General features: G+C 35.9%; 3 protein-coding genes across 3 annotated transcripts; 2 read left to right on the top strand and 1 right to left on the bottom strand.

Moving 5' to 3' along the window:
- On the top strand, positions 2115–6699 carry LOC109231212. The gene is made up of 3 exons (XM_019396798.1): positions 2115–3695; positions 4352–4791; positions 5005–6699. The coding sequence occupies exons 1-3, from the start codon at positions 2229–2231 to the stop codon at positions 6488–6490; spliced, it is 3393 nt and encodes a 1130-aa protein (XP_019252343.1). The 5' UTR covers positions 2115–2228; the 3' UTR covers positions 6491–6699.
- LOC109231635 (probable protein phosphatase 2C 55) lies at positions 8434–9555 on the top strand. Its single transcript, XM_019397281.1, has one exon. The coding sequence runs from the start codon at positions 8434–8436 to the stop codon at positions 9553–9555; it is 1122 nt and encodes a 373-aa protein (XP_019252826.1).
- Positions 10370–16555, bottom strand: LOC109231211 (peptide chain release factor PrfB3, chloroplastic). Its single transcript, XM_019396797.1, has 6 exons — positions 16223–16555; positions 14796–15013; positions 14464–14664; positions 13375–13587; positions 12146–12347; positions 10370–10979 (listed from the first exon to the last, which is right to left on the bottom strand). The coding sequence occupies exons 1-6, from the start codon at positions 16362–16364 to the stop codon at positions 10693–10695; spliced, it is 1263 nt and encodes a 420-aa protein (XP_019252342.1). The 5' UTR covers positions 16365–16555; the 3' UTR covers positions 10370–10692.

Raw genomic sequence — 17274 nt, 5'->3', positions numbered from 1 at the left:
TTGTCCGATAAGAATTTTGGATAAGTACATCTTAATTATTTTGACAGGGAGCGCTAGTTGGGCCCTAAAGCAAGTGAGAAAAAGAAAGCCCAAGAATTCGGGTGATTTTTAAAAATAGCCAGATTTACAACTGGTCGTTCAAAAATAGCCCAATTTTAAAAGTAATCGAAATTTAGCCACTTTTTATGTAAAGATAAATCTGAGCGAAAACACTGTTCAAAACCCGGAAAATACTCCAGTATATTATGCTGGAGTTCCAGCATAAGTATACTTGAACTCCAGCATATTATACTGGAGTTCCAGGATAGTATGCTGGAACTCCAGCATAATATGATGGAGTTCCAGCATAAATACACTAGAACTCCAGCATAATATACTGGAGTTCCAACAAGTATAATGGTCCGGTATAATATACTGGAGTTCGAAGCACCAGTGCTCCAGTCTCCAGTATATTATACTAGAGCCAGCAAAGTATACCGGTCCAGCATAATATGCTGGAGTTCATACACAAGTGCACCGAACTCCAGTATATTATGCTGGACCGGTCTCTATTGCAGCAAAATGGTGGCTATTTTTCATTGACTTGGTAAACGCTGGCTATTTTTTATTGACCAGTCCGAAAACTGGCTATACCGTGAAATTTTGGCCAAGAATTCTATTTGCGACTTGTTTTGAAAATGAACATTTACCTATCTATACTACATTATAAACTTATGTATCATACTCGAGAGGTTATCACGTAATTACATTAACGTATACAATTTATTATTTATATTTAGAATAATATGTTAGACTCCAATCTTCCTCATTGTCTCTCTTTCTCTTCTTTCTTCCCCAAATTCAAACCTCTTCGAACTCATTGACGATCCAACAATTCTCCAAACTTAACCATCAACTTTGCACCAATCAATTTCAGTTAGCATCCATTCATTCTTTTTCTTCCAAAATCAGTGGCTTCACCTGAATGCATTATTAGTAAAGTTATGCACCTTTTAGTCCGCCTCAACTAACAAAGAAGAATAATCATTAATATATATACAATAAAAGAACATTAATTGAACCTTAGTATTGCTTCTATACATCATCAGATCAAATGATCCATCAGGAGGTATAAAAGATATTGTGTGATCATTTTCAATCTAAGCCATCACACACCTGAACACCTGAATATGTCCACAAATGGATCATTTGAAAAATGAAATAACAGTCATTAAAGATCTCCATCGACAACCATTAAAAAGCTGAAGGTTTAAATTCAAAAACTAAATTTTGTGAAATTATTATTTGTTTAGATTGAGTGTTATATTTTAAATGATTGAGAATATTCTTTGGAGTTTATATCACAATTTTGAGAGAATTTGGTAAAATTCGAGTTGGTTTTGGTTGGAATTTCAGATTGAAACTCAAAGAAGAAGACACAAATAAATTGTATATATTTTGTATGTTGGATGTATAAAGAACATTAAAAATATATGCAACTAATATAATTGTAAATAAGTTGTATGTACGTTGTAGCTTCCTAGCTGGATTCTGTACAAAAAAACTATATACGAGTCGAATATAAGTTGTATGTAAATTGTAGCTTTTGATCGGATTCTATACAACAAAAAATTTATATATATTATATAGGAAGTTGTGGGGGTCGAGTATTAAGGTTGTAGGTTAGGAGGTAGTTGAGTCTTGCCTTACTAATACCTCTGTGAGACTAGTGGCAATGTTGTGTCTTACTATTTTTCAGTGCAGGACCTATTTACTAGCTATCGATTTTGCTTTGCATCTTTCTTCCGGATTTCATGTTGTTCCTATTTTTCTTGTGATTTCTGTTGTGATACTAATATTGTCTACATTTGTCTTTTTGTTCTCTTGAGACGAGGGTCTTTCGGAAACAGCCTCTCTACCCTTTCGGGGTAGGGTAGGGTCTGCGTACACACTACCCTCCCCAGACCCCACTAGTGGGATTTCACTGGGTTGTTGTTATTGTTGTTGTTGTTGTTGCATTATATAAATTTTTTTTAGCTACTTTCTGTAAATAGGAAAATAATTTCGTATATGTACGGATAAAACCCTTTGGAAAATAATTTGAGGAGTAAAGCAAAAAAATGGAAAAATAGAAATACAATTTCCTATACCGAACTTGGACATTGTCTTCTAGCTCAAAAAAATGACAAGAACTTGAGACCCATTAATCAGCGACGAGTTTTTCAGACTCGGAACTCGGACCGAGTCAAATGTCATCGGAACTCAAACCCTTATCGCCTTCAGAATGGGAAAATCTAATCGACGACTACAACCACGGCGGTGCGCGGCTTCTCCGCTGGACATCCACCAACTACGCCGCCGTTCCTCTCTTTAACCTCACACTTTCCTCAATCCTCCGCAAAGACCTCCCTCACAATCTCAAACTCCAACTCCTCATCTTCCTCGAAGAACAACGATACAACAACAAAAACGACACCGTTTCATCCACTTTCCTTAACCGTCTCCTCGAAACTCTAAGATCAGTCATCCAATCACCAAACGACGGCGTTTCAACTTCATTCGCGCTCAAAGAACAGTTTCTCATCTCGTCCACTTCGATTTTCATCAATTCCGTTAGTTTCCCGTTAAATTCTGTTAATTCGAATTTTATTACTCCGTTTGAAAGCTTAATTGAGCTTCTGTTGACTATTATCAACCGGCCGAATCATAGCGTTGACCGACAAACCCGGTCGATCGCCTGCGAATGCTTACGTGAGTTAGAAATTGCTTTTCCTTGTTTACTTTGTGAAATTGGATCACATCTATGGAGTTTGTGCCAAAGTGAACGTACTCATGCTGGCCAAAGCTATGTATTATTGTTAGTTACTGTTGTTTATAACATCGTGCAATTAAAACCTCATGTATCATTTAGTAATTCTTCGAGTACGTTGGTTCCGTTTAGTGTACCGAGGTTTTTAGTAGATGAAAATTGTAAAGATGCGGTTTTTGTAGGGGGGGAGTTGTCAGATTTGAGTAATAGGGAGTTAAGGAGAGTGATCTCATTTTTGTTTGAATGGCCACAAAATTTGACTCCTTGGGGTCTTTTGGAGTTTATGGATAAGACATTGCCAGTTGCTGCAGCTTTAGATTTGCAGGGGTCTTTGTTGAAGGTTCAGTTTTCAGGGTTGCTTTATACGTACGATCCTTTGTTATGGCATGCTTATTTAGTCATGTATTTAAGCTTTATGGACTCCTTCGAAGGGCAAGAGTTGGAAATCGCGAGTCGACTCTTGTTGTTATCGAAAGAATCTCAGCATCATTTGTTTTTCCGGTTGCTGGTGCTGCATTGGTTAGTTGGATTGATACGGTTGGTATTGAAGAGGGATGTGGAGAAAAGGAAGAATGTCGTTGATATGAGCTTGAGCTTTTATCCGTCAGTGTTTGATCCGCTTGCTTTGAAATCATTGAAGCTTGACTTGCTTGCCTATTGCTCTGCTTTGATGGATAATGAAAAAGGAGTAGTGAGTGCAAAGGGAAGTTCGGGAATGACTAAGGAGAAGTTACTTGAAGACGGCCTTGTTTGTGTATCAGCTTTTAAATGGTTGCCTCCTTGGAGTATGGAAACTTCTGTGGCATTTCGTGCTATCTATAAGTTTTTGATTGAGCAGTCTCACTCAGACAATGATTCTATCTCCAATAAAATCCTTGTGGATCCAACAATCTTCCACACTGTGCAGGTACAAATACTTAGATTCTGTTGTTCTGTATTTACTTTAGCTCTGTGGCATTGCTTCGACGCTATTGGTGTTTCATAAATAGGAAAATATTTATACATTCTTTGTTGCTGTGCTTCTGTAGTGCAAACAGTTGAGAGTTTTCTTCTTTTCCCTTTTTACTTTTATCTTGTAGAATTTGAAAGATGTAGGAGAATATGTTACCGATGAAAGAAATCTATAGGATAATTACAGGTCAAGAAGAGGTGCTCCAACACAGAAGATAAGAACTTTTGTGAAGAATCTGCATATAGCCTAACACTCCTACAATATATATCATTCATTTTGTCACTTTTGCTGCATAAAACTGGATTGGTTTCTTAGGTGTACTTGTTCTTCCTTCTATAGGTGCCCTGCCACGTGCGTAACTTTAAAGTCTATCTCCTCATTGAAATCTGGATGTTAGGAAAACTTAGGGGTGTGATTGGAGTTCGTCTTGAGGAGTTTAGAAATGAATGAGATGCGTCTCCTCCTGACATTTTACTTTATCTTATCAACAAAAAAAAAATGATGCATGTCCTCCTGCCTTAGCTATAGTACTGATACTCTACTTTGATTTTGCAAACGAAGCTTGTTTATTTTGTGCCTAAATGATTTGGAAGCTTGATTTTTGTTTGCAGAGAACACTTATAGACTCTTTGTCTGAATATAGAGGATTGGTTCCTGTCATTGTTGGTTTTACTGACCGCTTATTGACATGTCACAAGCACCGGTGGTTGGGGGAACGCCTACTTAAGACATTTGATGACCACTTGCTTCCAAAACTCAAGATAGATTACAAATTGGTATCTTACTTCTCTATATTGGAAAGGATTGCTGAGAGTGATAAAGTTTCTCCTAGTGGGTTAATGGAGATCCTTACCAAGTTCATGGTATTTCTTGTCGAAAAACATGGTCCAGATACAGGATTAAGGTCTTGGGGTCACGGGAGTAAAGTTCTTGGAATTTGTCGAACTATGATCCTGCATCAACATAGTTCCAAATTATTTGTTGGGTTATCTCGTCTTTTATCATTCACTTGTCTCTATTTCCCAGATCTGGAGGTTCGTGACAATGCCAGGTAATTCTATGAGAAAATCTCATCCTGTTTTCTAACTCATTCTGTTTGTCTGCACACATTGTTTATATCATCACATGTTCACCGCAAATGACAGATGTAAATGACATTGGGAAGTATATTCATCATTAAATTTGCAGGATGAAAATGGAGAAAAGCATTCAGTTTAACTTTGCAGGATGCTATTGCTTTTTAACATTCGGTGGTATTTTGCAGAATTTACCTGCGGATGCTGATTTGTGTTCCTGGGAAAAAGCTAAGAGACATTCTAAACAGTGGGGACCAGCTTCCTGGAATTTCTCCATCTACTCATTCCAGCTCTTTCTTTAGTGTTCAGTCTCCTAGAATTTCTCACGACCCTAAGAAATCTAGGAGTATTTCATCCTGCATGCATCTTGAGCGCGTGGTGCCATTGTTGGTTAAACAATCTTGGTCTTTGTCCCTGTCAACTCTGGGACTTGATGCCAAGAAACCTAGTTATATAGAACCCATCAAGGACAATGTGTCCCCAAGTGAGCAAAGTGAGTTTGACAAAATTACTGATGTTACAGTGATCTCTGAAGCCAATAGGTACAATCAGCCTCCGGAGCCATTACGTGTTATGGATTCAAAGATTTCACAGATTGTTGAAATCTTGAGGAAGCATTTTTCATTTATTCCCGACTTAAGACTCATGCCAGGTTTCAAGATTAAAATACCTTGTGCTTTAAGGTTTGAGTCAGAGCCTTTCAGTCGCATTTGGGGAATCAATATGCCAGCAAATGGAGTTGACACCCTTCCTGCCTTATATGCAACTGTGCTCAAGTTCTCTTCTGCTGCGCCATACGGCTCTATTCCATCATGCCACATTCCTTTTCTTCTAGGTCAGCCCCCCAAAAGTTTCTATTCGTTTAACCAGACAAATTCCCTTGATATTATCCCTGTGGAGAATGTATCTGAAACTTCTGGAGATGACAAAAGCTTCAAAGCTCCTGTTCTGATTGAATTGGAACCGCAGGATCCAGTACCTGGTCTTGTTGATGTTTTCATTGAAACGAATGCGGACAATGGTCAGATCATTAGAGGACAGCTGCATAACATTACAGTAGGAATTGAAGATATGTTTCTCAAAGCTATTGCTCCAGAAGACATGCCTGAAGATGCAGTATGTCGATATTATGTGGATCTGTTTAATGCCTTGTGGGAAGCATGTGGTGCATCAACCAGCACTGGGCGGGAGACATTTGTACTTAAAGGAGGCAAAGGGGTTGCAGCAATCAGTGGTACTCGCTCTGTGAAGCTATTGGAGGTTCCTGTGGCATCTTTGATCCAAGCCGTAGAGCGATCCTTGGCACCTTTTGTTGTATGTGTAACCGGTGATCCCCTAACTAGCCTCGTGAAGGAGGGAGGAGTTATAAGGGATGTTGAGTGGAATGAGGTGACTTTGGGTACCTCTTCTACTGATGATACCATCTCAGAATCTAGTATAGTTGGGGGGCCACTTTACCTCAAGTACAAGGATGATGAAGATGAGGGAGGGGGTTATGTCCAAATTAGTAAGAAAAACCTTGGATCCATTCAGATCTTAATATTCCTTCCACCAAGATTTCATCTCCTTTTCCAGATGGAAGTTTCTGATACTTCTACATTAGTCCGAATTAGAACGGATCACTGGCCATGCCTTGCTTATGTTGATGACTATTTGGAAGCTTTATTTTGCTAAAGCAATTTGTTCTTATCCTTTTCACTCTCCTTATTTCATTGACAGTCGCATTCTTTTTTCCCATAGTTCACCTGTGGGCTTGTGATATTTACCCAATAATAGGTCTGTTGTAAATGCTTCTCGCAAGAAACTTCCTGGTAAGACTGTAAAGATTGTAAACGACTTGTATAATGTTTCTGATGAGAGCTGGAATGTTGCAACTTCTTTTCTCTTGCAATAATAGTACTAAAAGTTTCATGTTTGATAGAATTAATTCTCCAAATGAAAAGAAAAAGTATCTTTTATCAAGAAATGATTATTGGGGTTTTAAACTGCTTTTATACTTATCAATTCAATTATTTTACATTAATGAACAATACAAATTTTCTAGAGTTCTTGTTCAATTTCAGAACATGCACCCGAAGTAAAAAAAAAATGATCTTTATGTTCCAACGATATCCTCTGATCCTCCTTTGAGGAACCAGTAAGTGGTTGATTACTATTTGGACCTGTTCAAAACTAGTGGTAGATTGGTTGCTTGGTTTTACCAAAGAAACAAAAAATTTACGTAGGTTTTTCTATTCCTCTTGCAAATATTATCTCAAACGATTAAGTCATATGGAAATTTGCTCTTTCCCATGGTAGATTAGAGAGACCCTCCTTTATTCTATGATGGCTTGATATATCCATGACAAAAGTTACTAAGAAATGAAACAAGCCTACTTCACAAACCAGTGGCTGATGAAACAAGATAACTTTTTTTTAATTTAGGTAAATCTCTATTCTCCTAGAAATTAAAATTTTATAGATATGATTATCACATCTACTAGAAAGTTGCCACCAACTTAAGTAGGGGTGTATAAACCGAACCGGAAAACAGCACCAAACCGAAAAGTCAAACAAAACCGTTTAACAAAATCAATTAGGTTTGGTATTGAGTAAAAAAACCCGAACCAAACCGACATATAAATTATATAATTTTTATATTCTTTTATGGCTTTTTATAGAATTTTCTTTAAAAAAAATATCTAGAAATATTTGCGATTCTCTTATGGGATGTAATATTTAGTTAAATATTTATTAACTTTAATTAATAGGTTCTATGATCACTTTCTTAGCAAGTGTTAGTGAAATGCGTCAATCTCTTTGTTCTTCCATATTCATATGTCAAGATCTATTGAGTTCTTATATCTTTTTCGAATTTGAAATGCTATTCGATATTTAAATAGTACATATCATTATATAGGTTCATATTTATTTTTATGTTTAATATTAAATTTGATTAACCTTGAAAGTGTACATCAATGTAAAATTATTGTTCGACGACTAAAAAGTAACTTTCATGTGTTACTAAAAAAATAATTCCATAAGAATATTTTAATATATCATATATTTGTTAATTTTTTTAATTTTTACTAAACATATATTTACTTATCAAAAATTCAACAAAGTAAGATTGAACTAATATTTATATAAAAAAAAATCCCAAAACACCCGACAAAACCGAACCAATCCAAACCGATATAGTTGGTTTGGTTTGGTTTTGATAAAAACCGAACCGATCCGGTCCATGTATACCCCTAATTAAACTTAAGAATAAAAAATTTAAGAACAAGAAGAACCAATTCTTACTAAAATAAGTCAATCAAGTGCATCATCTTGCATTTCAAAAAGTAATTCCATTTACTTTCCAAAACTGTAACTCCATTCACTTTCCAAAAGCTGTTTTTCCCTGACCTATTCTAACTAGGATTACTACATGTATAAATTACTTATAACCAAGCCCTAACGTGCTCTTCAAGCAGTACTTCTATTTTTTAGTTTCCAAATTTTTTGTTTCCCTAACCTATTCTAACTAGGATTATACTAGGCGCCTAGTATATATATTACTCCATCTTAATTTTAACCAAACTTTCACCACCTCATATTGTTACTTTCCAAAGCTTTTGCAAATCAACACATCAATGGCTGCATGCATATCATCATTAGGTCATGAACATTCATTTAAGAAGTTTGATGAAGTTTTCAAGCTGCCACAAAAGAGGTACGTCGACTTTTGTAACGATAATTATCAACTGGGGAATTATAGCAACAAGAAACTCAAATTTAGTCATGACAACCCTAGTCCAAAAATTTTGACTGCATCATCTTTTGACGAACTTCCCAAAGAAGACCCAAAGAAGCCACAATTAGGTGATGAACAATATTCATTCAACAAGTTTGATGAAGTTCTTGGGCTGCCCGGTTCACGAGGTTCTACCACTGTAGGGCTCAGTTGCCATTCTCCTATTACTCAAGTCGTCCAAGAGACAGAACCCTCGTACTGTAGTAAAAAATTACCAAGCCTAAAACTGGTGGCTGGATCTTTATATTTACCCAAAGAAAACCCAATGAAACCACGAGGTGAAGATGCTCACTTTATCCACAAATTATACCAAACAATTGGTGTAGCAGATGGCGTTGGTGGCTGGGCAAGTAAGGGAGTTGATGCAGGAATATACGCAAGAGAAATTATGAGAAATTCACTTATTGCCGTAGATATTAATGAACCAAAGGGTATTGTTGTGAACCCTAAAAGAATTCTTCAAGAAGCTTACAAAAACACAAATTCTGAAGGATCGTCAACAGCATGTATTATAACTTTGGACAGTGAGAAAAATACGTTATGTGCTGCTAACGTAGGTGACAGTGGATTTTTTCTGATTAGAAAGGGAAGAGTTATATACAAATCGCCAATACAACAAAGGAGGTTTAACTGTCCGTATCAACTGGGAAATGCTAAAGATAATCCTAGTGTTGCTCAAGAGATGGAAATAATCGTCGAAAAAGACGATGTTTTAGTAGTTGGAACAGATGGATTGCTTGATAATATGAATGAAAGTGAGATTGAGGAACTTGTTCAAAGAGGGATTGATGAGAAGTTGAAGCCAAAGGAATTGGCTAGTCAAATTGGAAATATTGCGTTGTATAATTCATTTGATAGGTTTGCAGATACACCATTTGGAAGAGCAGCTGAGAGGGAATGGCGAAGTCATAGAGGAGGAAAAGTTGATGATATTACTGTTATTGTTGCTTATATCCAGTGATTATTTTGAGAAAACGTCAATTGAAGAAGTTGATGGAGCAGAAAAGTGGAACCAGACAAGTACTGGAAATTAAAGTTTTTGTTAGGTTTTATTTTTTTGGTCTGCACTTGAACTCACTTTAATTAGTTTAGATGGACATTTTGGCCTGTAGATATTGCTAGCAAATTTTGTATAAACAATATGAATTATTTGCAATTATGGTTTAAAGATGAATACACAGATACAACAAGTTTTGTACTATTGGTTAGTGCTGAGCTATCCTTCATATATTTCCTCGAATAAAATTCAATATACCCCCTTAACTTTTAAGGGTTTGGGAAACAATACCCCCTCACATCACATTTTGAATGGAAAAGGGAACTCCCCTTATTGGAATTTTTTTTTTTTTTTTGGGAGTTTCTTTTTTGAAATAATTTCTCTCTCTCTCTCTGTCTATAAAGACTTTTTAATTCTTCCTTGAAAATTAAAAAGAAAGACTTTATATACCGTTGAAAAAATCCCAGAGTGATTGGTTATATTGAAATGAGAAGGCGCAGTGAATTAGTCGTAATATTAGAGAAACGAATGCTCAATCTCACTTATAAAGAATGGAAAAAAAATTAACATACACATAATTAATCATTAAATTGCCAATAATAATATATTTGTTAATCTATGGGTATTCACTTTGCTAAAGTAGGGTACCCGTCTGTAAAAGAACTTTTTCTTAATGTGAAGCATGTGATAGAACTTAACAAATCAGTCAAATGTTTATTGTCAAATTAATGTTCTTTTTTTTTTTTTTTTTAGGGGGGGGGGGGGGGGTGTTATAAGGTTTAGCCTGTGGTTTTGAGTCATCTAAAGTTTCATCATGACTCTTTTACATATCTGTAGAGCACAACTATAAAATGTTGCCACCAGCTTAATAATACACAATTTAAGAACCAATTCTAACAAAAATATGACAAACAAGTGCATCATCTTGCATTGCAAAATGGAGCAGTGACTCCATTTCTCTCCCATCCTTTTCCTTTTCCTTTTCTTATCACAAAATCTCTCCTTTTTTCTTTTCCTTATAAGAAAGGGGGTTGAAGTATATGAGAATGATGCATCAAATCATTAGCAGAACTCCAAGGTTCGGATCCTGTCGCATCTGGCTCACAGGATTTCATGCCGTCTGCTATTGATGTGGGCACCGATAAATGGTTCAATATTTCCGTTTAACACAGAAGTAATATCAGACAATTGGATGCCCGTCTTTATATCTTCTACCAGTTTGTTTGGGTGAAATACATACCTTCTGGCCACTTGATTCCAGCTACTAGAGATAGCACTACTTCTAACACTAGCCAAGTCGGAGACTCCCTGCTCCCTCATTACAATGAGAAGCTTTGCCTTTAATCTATTGAGGGCCTTCAGCTTATTTGCAAACCGGCTTCTTTCACCTACAAATAGTAGCCGTTACGAAAAGGAATGGACATTTTATGGAGAAGTTAGAAACAGCTCAATAAAGCACACACATAAATATAATTTGTAAAAGGAAAGCTAAATGTAAGGCATAAAACATTTAAGTAGATCAAATGTTCTCTCTCTTATTCCTGTTGTCACAAAACATTTTCTCACCAGATATACCAGAGCTCACTCTGACACGTCTGCTTCAGGGCAGGGAGGAAATCCATACCTTGGTCGAAAACATTGAGAAGAAAAAGAGATTTTAAGTATTTGTGTTGGACACCAATATCTTTGATCGTATCTCACAGCCATTAGAGAATCAATGGAATATAGGATAGTACCTCCAACACCTGCCTTGAATCTGTCAACAACATAGGAGCATACAATCTACTGCTGAATCTTGAAACAGAACCTTTTTTTCTCCACCCCAACATGTAAAGTATCACATTTTTGTGTAGAATGACTTTTGAATGACTGACGGACAAGAAATCTTTCAGGAATGATTCCAACATTCAATCAAGCAATCCTCTGAGTTCACTCAACAGCGGCATCATGAGTGCCAGACTTAATTAACGCGCCTATGTGATTAGATGACATATAACAACTTACATGTATTATATTGACTTACAGTGTTCTATCGGGTGCCTCATAGACATTTAACTTATTTGCTTGTTGATAATGTATCCAATCGTACATCTTGGAAACGAACAGTAGGAGTTCCCTATCAAGTCATATATCATGCCCATGATTTGAGAACCGTGCTTCTCAACATATAATTTTTCGGTTTCTCATATTGTTTTAACCTCGGAGAAAGGAAAACCAAGAGAGTTGCAAGGTATTTTCTTGCACCAAGTATTCTTGGTCAACATGCTTTGGAAGAGTTAAATTTGACACGCACTCATCAGTCTCTATTAGAGTGCCTCCATAGCAGTAACGCCACATCTCTGCCGTCAGCAGGAGTGAATACAAGAGCTTTTCTTTATCTTCACCAATATTCAGATGAATAGACACATTAAATAGAGTCTTCTTTATAAACATATACACACGTATATATGTGTGTATGCAGAAACCTTAAATAGATCATAGTGCAAAAACACTGAAGTAATAGGAATCATCCTACAGAACCAATGATATTCAGCTCAAAGATAGCCATTATTACCTGTTGATCGGACTTGCAATCCTGTTGGAATATGCTGAATGGTGAGTGAAGGCGATGTGTTGCTCTGTTCCTCTTCATATGATGGTCGTATCGTGATTTCTAGATCGCTTTCATCAATTGAGAGCTCAGGGGACGATTCAAGAAAAAGAGGAATAACATCAACAGCAGCAGTTCCGGCCTTCAATTCATCAGGCTTGATAACCTGTAAATTTTGTCGTTTTTAAGAAGATACTAGTATCTCATCAGATAGAATCTTGTGTTAATGTAAGGTACATAATCATTGGTCAACGAACATGAGCCGAATCATCATTCCTTAAACAGTCAGTTAAACACTTCAACAGCTTAAATTTCCTGCCTTCCTAACAGTTGAAACGAATTTCATTATTCATGATAAACAAATAGAGTTTATGAGGACATCACAGAGGATCACTTTACGTCTAAATAGAGGAGGATAAACAGAACTCTTGTTCCATTTCTTCCCGAAAGCAATACTTCACCATGAAAATTGCTAGCCAAGTGATTTACATTCCACCTTCTTGGCAAATGAAAGGAGGATTTGCTTTATTTTGATTGGGAGTTTATTATTAGGGAGAGAAGATTGTACTTTGAGTTATATGACTGTTTTCACTCCTTATTCTGCTAAACATTACAAACTCATATACACTGCTAATACCTTGATATTACGTCCAACTAAAATTTGAGCCTGTGTCATCAATCATCACGTTCTATACAAATGCTACTTCAGAGCTTGAAATACTTTATTTTTCTATAATATCACACCATGATAACTATATTATTTCTTCTCCCTTTTCAGTTAATGTGGACAATCACAGTTTCCTTCATAACATTAATGGAAGTGATCACATTTCATGAACTGAATTAGATTAAAGAGGATTTCTAACTAACTGTCAGTGACTGTGATTGATTGATCATGTCAGAGAAACTATATTAGAAGCAAAGTGCAGCTGGAACACTAAGATTTAAGCTGACAAATTATTTTCCTCTTCCTTTTTTTTTCACGAAACATAAAACGTATTCGCCATAAGAGGCTAATAGGAAAGCACGCCTAATAATTCACCAGAAACACATAACTCAAAAGGTTGAAGAGGGAATAGGAAAGGACAATCTTAGGAACACAAAGCGCATAATATAAGAATTTTATAATTCATATGGTCAACAGATAGCAAAGGGATAACTAAATTTGAGCTAAGTATATATCCTTAGAATACCTTTGAGAGGTCGAATTTATTTTCAGAACTTCCACTCATGTAATGGATTCCTCTTTCCCCTGAAAGATAGCCGTATGCTGACTTGAACTCTAACTCAATCATCGCATATTTGATACCACCACTCTCAGAATCTTGTTTCTCAACAATTCTCGCCTTATGACCTTGCTTTTCGGCCCATTTGATATACATTCTTGTCAGTTGTTCTGCCCAAATCTGGATCATAATTGGATAAGTGAGAAGCAGTACCACCTAAAATACATTGCAACCATACAAAACTAAATACCTATTAACTTTACACTCCAGTTACTATAATAGTCTCACATAGAATGAAACTTCTAAAGGAGATAAAGCTACCTCAACGTGAAGGAAAATCCATCTCTTTAACCTTGGATAAGCAGACTAAATAGACTCTCATGAGCTGCTTTTGGCCGAGTTGCTTATGATAGAAATGTTTTACAGACACAGGAGTAAAAGGCTAACCGTTTTTACTCTCTAAACTCAACTACAAGTATATATCTTATTGTGCATCACAGTGAAGAAGGTCTACAAGCTAGTACCACTTTTCTGAAAGTGAACCCATGCCCCTACAATTTCATTGTTTCCATAAAAGAACAGAAACATTTGGAAGTTCAGAATCATTTCCATGTAAAATACGTTTCATCACAATCGAAATTCAGAATTTTTTCAGGAAAAGATTCTATGCCACAGATTGACCATTAACTCTATGGTCTGAATGAGTTTATAACTAAAGCAGTAATAAGCTACTGCACTGATAATACATCTTTTTTAGATACAGAGATAGCGCTTGACCACCATAGGATCTAACCTGTAACTCCCTCGACAATCTAATTTGTCTTTGAACAGCCTTTCTTGCCATTTAATGATTAAATCCCAATAGCATAGCCAAAGGGAATAATATTCCCTTGTAAAAGCAAACTATCAATATATGCTATCTGTAGGCATACTCTTATTACCAATCAGATCCTCTATCGATCTATATGGTCTCTTACGGTGTGAGATGTATATGGGCCTTCGCTATCGACTCTGTAAGTATATGTGGCAACATAGCAAGACAGTGCAGATGAATACCTCTGAGTAAATGCCCTCATTTCCAGATTCAATGGTGACGCATGCTCCCTCCATATCATATGGCTCCCTAAGAAGTTTGGACAGTTCATACTTATCTAATGACTTATTCACACTGACACAGGCTGTATAGGCCTGCTTTAAAAACTCATAGTTGATAGAATCCATTCCTGCCAGCTCTGTAATCAGCTTAGCTTCTTCAGCCTGCAGAATCACACTCAATCAAATAGAATCAAATAACATGCTTGAGTATTAAAGTTTTTCCTTTGAAGTATTAACAAACAAGGCAATAAACATATGGTGACAAGTGAAAACAAGCTTTGAGGACATGACACCTTGTATCGAAGGTCTTTGAGGGAATCAATGGCTTTAGCGCTCTCAGCTAATCGCACAAGGTCTTCATCTGACTTGGCTACATCATCCCACAAGTCATACTCACGAATAACCTCTTCCTGTTTGAGGCGTCTTGCTTCTTCAAATTCTAGTGCTGTTGGTGTCAACATCTCAGCACGGAGTACCAAATCTTCAATCTTCCTTTTCAAAGCGAATGTACCTACATCATGAAACCATCAATACCACCAACATTTAACAAACAATTACCTACTGTATATGCACTAGAATGCAAAGATTCTATTGCAGTAACTAGATACTGTGTATAAACTTATGTTACGCCGAATTGGTTTGATATTAATGGAATTTATTTGATTTATCAACTAAAAAGGGAAAATTGTATAGCACTGACTCGTAAATAAATGTAAAATACATACTCATTAACTGGACGGTGTAAATGCCTTAACATCCCTTTGCTTAAACACAATTGTGTATTGTATACCTTTTCTTATTGAAATCGTAGAATATGAATATGTTGGCAATTCTAATTGGATTGTGTTTCATTCACATGCTTCTTTACAAGATTCTTTTTATCTGTTCTGTGTTTCCTACCTTTAGAATCTCCACCTTATGTTCTCTCAACAAAACTTTGTTCATCCAAAAACCATTAAAAACTGTTAAGGAAGAACTCGCCCAACCCCACTTTGACGGATACTTCACTTCCCCTATCGGGAAGGGCAGTTGTGAAATGCCTATACCCTAACCAGACCTTTACACTTCCTTCCCAACCTTAGTTTATCATTCTCATTCACTAAGAACTTGGAAAGTTTCTAGCTTTCTTTCAATTAGCCTGCTTACTTGTCTTTCACTCTTTCACTGAGCTTTCTCCACCTCCGTCCTCTCAACCACTAATATTTTCACACTACTAGTACTAGCACAGGCAATCAATAACCCAAAGTTGTTGAATTCATACCAAGTACAACAACCTCGTAAAACAGGAGCATTAAGTAGGTAGTCTACTTAGCACTACCAATTACAAATTTATGATATTTAAAGAACCACTGCCAGCAACAACAACAACAACAACAACAACAACAACAGAAAAAGAACCCTTGATATAAAGGCAAAGTAAATGACTTGACTGTGCCAAATTCACTTGCCACAAAGAAAGAGCTACAATTATTAAGCTCTGATATAAATGTTGAATAGGGTGACCACTTCATCTAATAAAAGCTGTTTAGAGCAAAGAAATTCAAATTTACTAAGTTTACACTCACTTATGAAGCTCTTTTTTCTCACATGAATGACTCTGACAATGAATCTGAATTTCAGCTAAAACTTAAAGAAGATGGTTGTTTTACTTATTTATTTCAAAAAGTTAAAGTAAAGCGTGAGCAGAGAAGAGGGAAGAAAGAGAAGGGAAATTACAGACCAAGCTCCTTGTAGAACCTGTTCTTGTCATCTATATGCTGATTATTATAAGCTCTAATTCTGAAAGCAAATATCCTTGAAGGAGAAGAGGAACAACTAGCTTCTGCTCGTACAGAAAAAGGGTCAGCAGCCATTTTAGCCATAGTATACAGTTAGTAGTAATGGTGGTGGATAAAATAAGCTTTCTTGAAATTCCGACCGCCGCGAAGAACACGCGCTTTGGAAAGTGGGAAGTGGGAAGTGGTGTTGGGGCTGTGCACGTGCCACATTCCTGTTTTTATATTTTTCTATCTATGGTGTTGCTCTTACTTTACTGTCGTCTAATTTTATTTTTTTATAAAATGAACAAAAAAAATTATTGTTTCTTCTCCAGATATTTTCTTTTGTCCGATTCTTCTCCAGATATTCAAATTAGGGACAACTACTATATCATTTCCATCAATTGACGCTACCATTCAGGTTTAAATTGTTACGGTACTTAAAAATCAGAATGAAAAACCTAACCAATTGTACTACTACAAGGAATGACAGAAGTTATTTAACAAATCGTATTGTTACTTTAAATATAATATTTCTTTTGGTTGTTACTTAAATTTTATTTTATCGTATCCTTAGATCCGTAATTACGAACAACAAAAAGTGTCAATTTATGGAACGATCGATTTGGTATGGTCACGTCGTTACCTCTCTTTTTTCTCATCTTCTTTATTTCTCATCTTACCCTTGTTTATTATTTAATAATCCTATTTTATCATTTACCCTACCTTTTTATATAATACTAATATTACCTCTGTTTACCCTTAAAAATGGATAACAGTTGAATTTGGACGCGGTTTTAAGGATATGTGGATTAATTCAATACAAGTGATCAATAACATTAGATAGACGAATTAAAGATAAAATAAATAATCAAATCAGTGGTGGTACTAAATCCGGGCTCAGATCTAAGCTTAATAATCATTTTGCCCTCGATTTGGATATATATATATATATATATATATATATATATATATATATATATATATATATATATATATATATATATATATATAT

Source organism: Nicotiana attenuata, chromosome 8 (assembly GCF_001879085.1).
Source record: "Nicotiana attenuata strain UT chromosome 8, NIATTr2, whole genome shotgun sequence".
Classification (NCBI taxonomy): Eukaryota; Viridiplantae; Streptophyta; class Magnoliopsida; order Solanales; family Solanaceae; genus Nicotiana; species Nicotiana attenuata.
The sequence above is the reverse complement of the archived record's forward strand: the minus strand, read 5'-3'. Positions and strand labels throughout refer to the sequence as shown.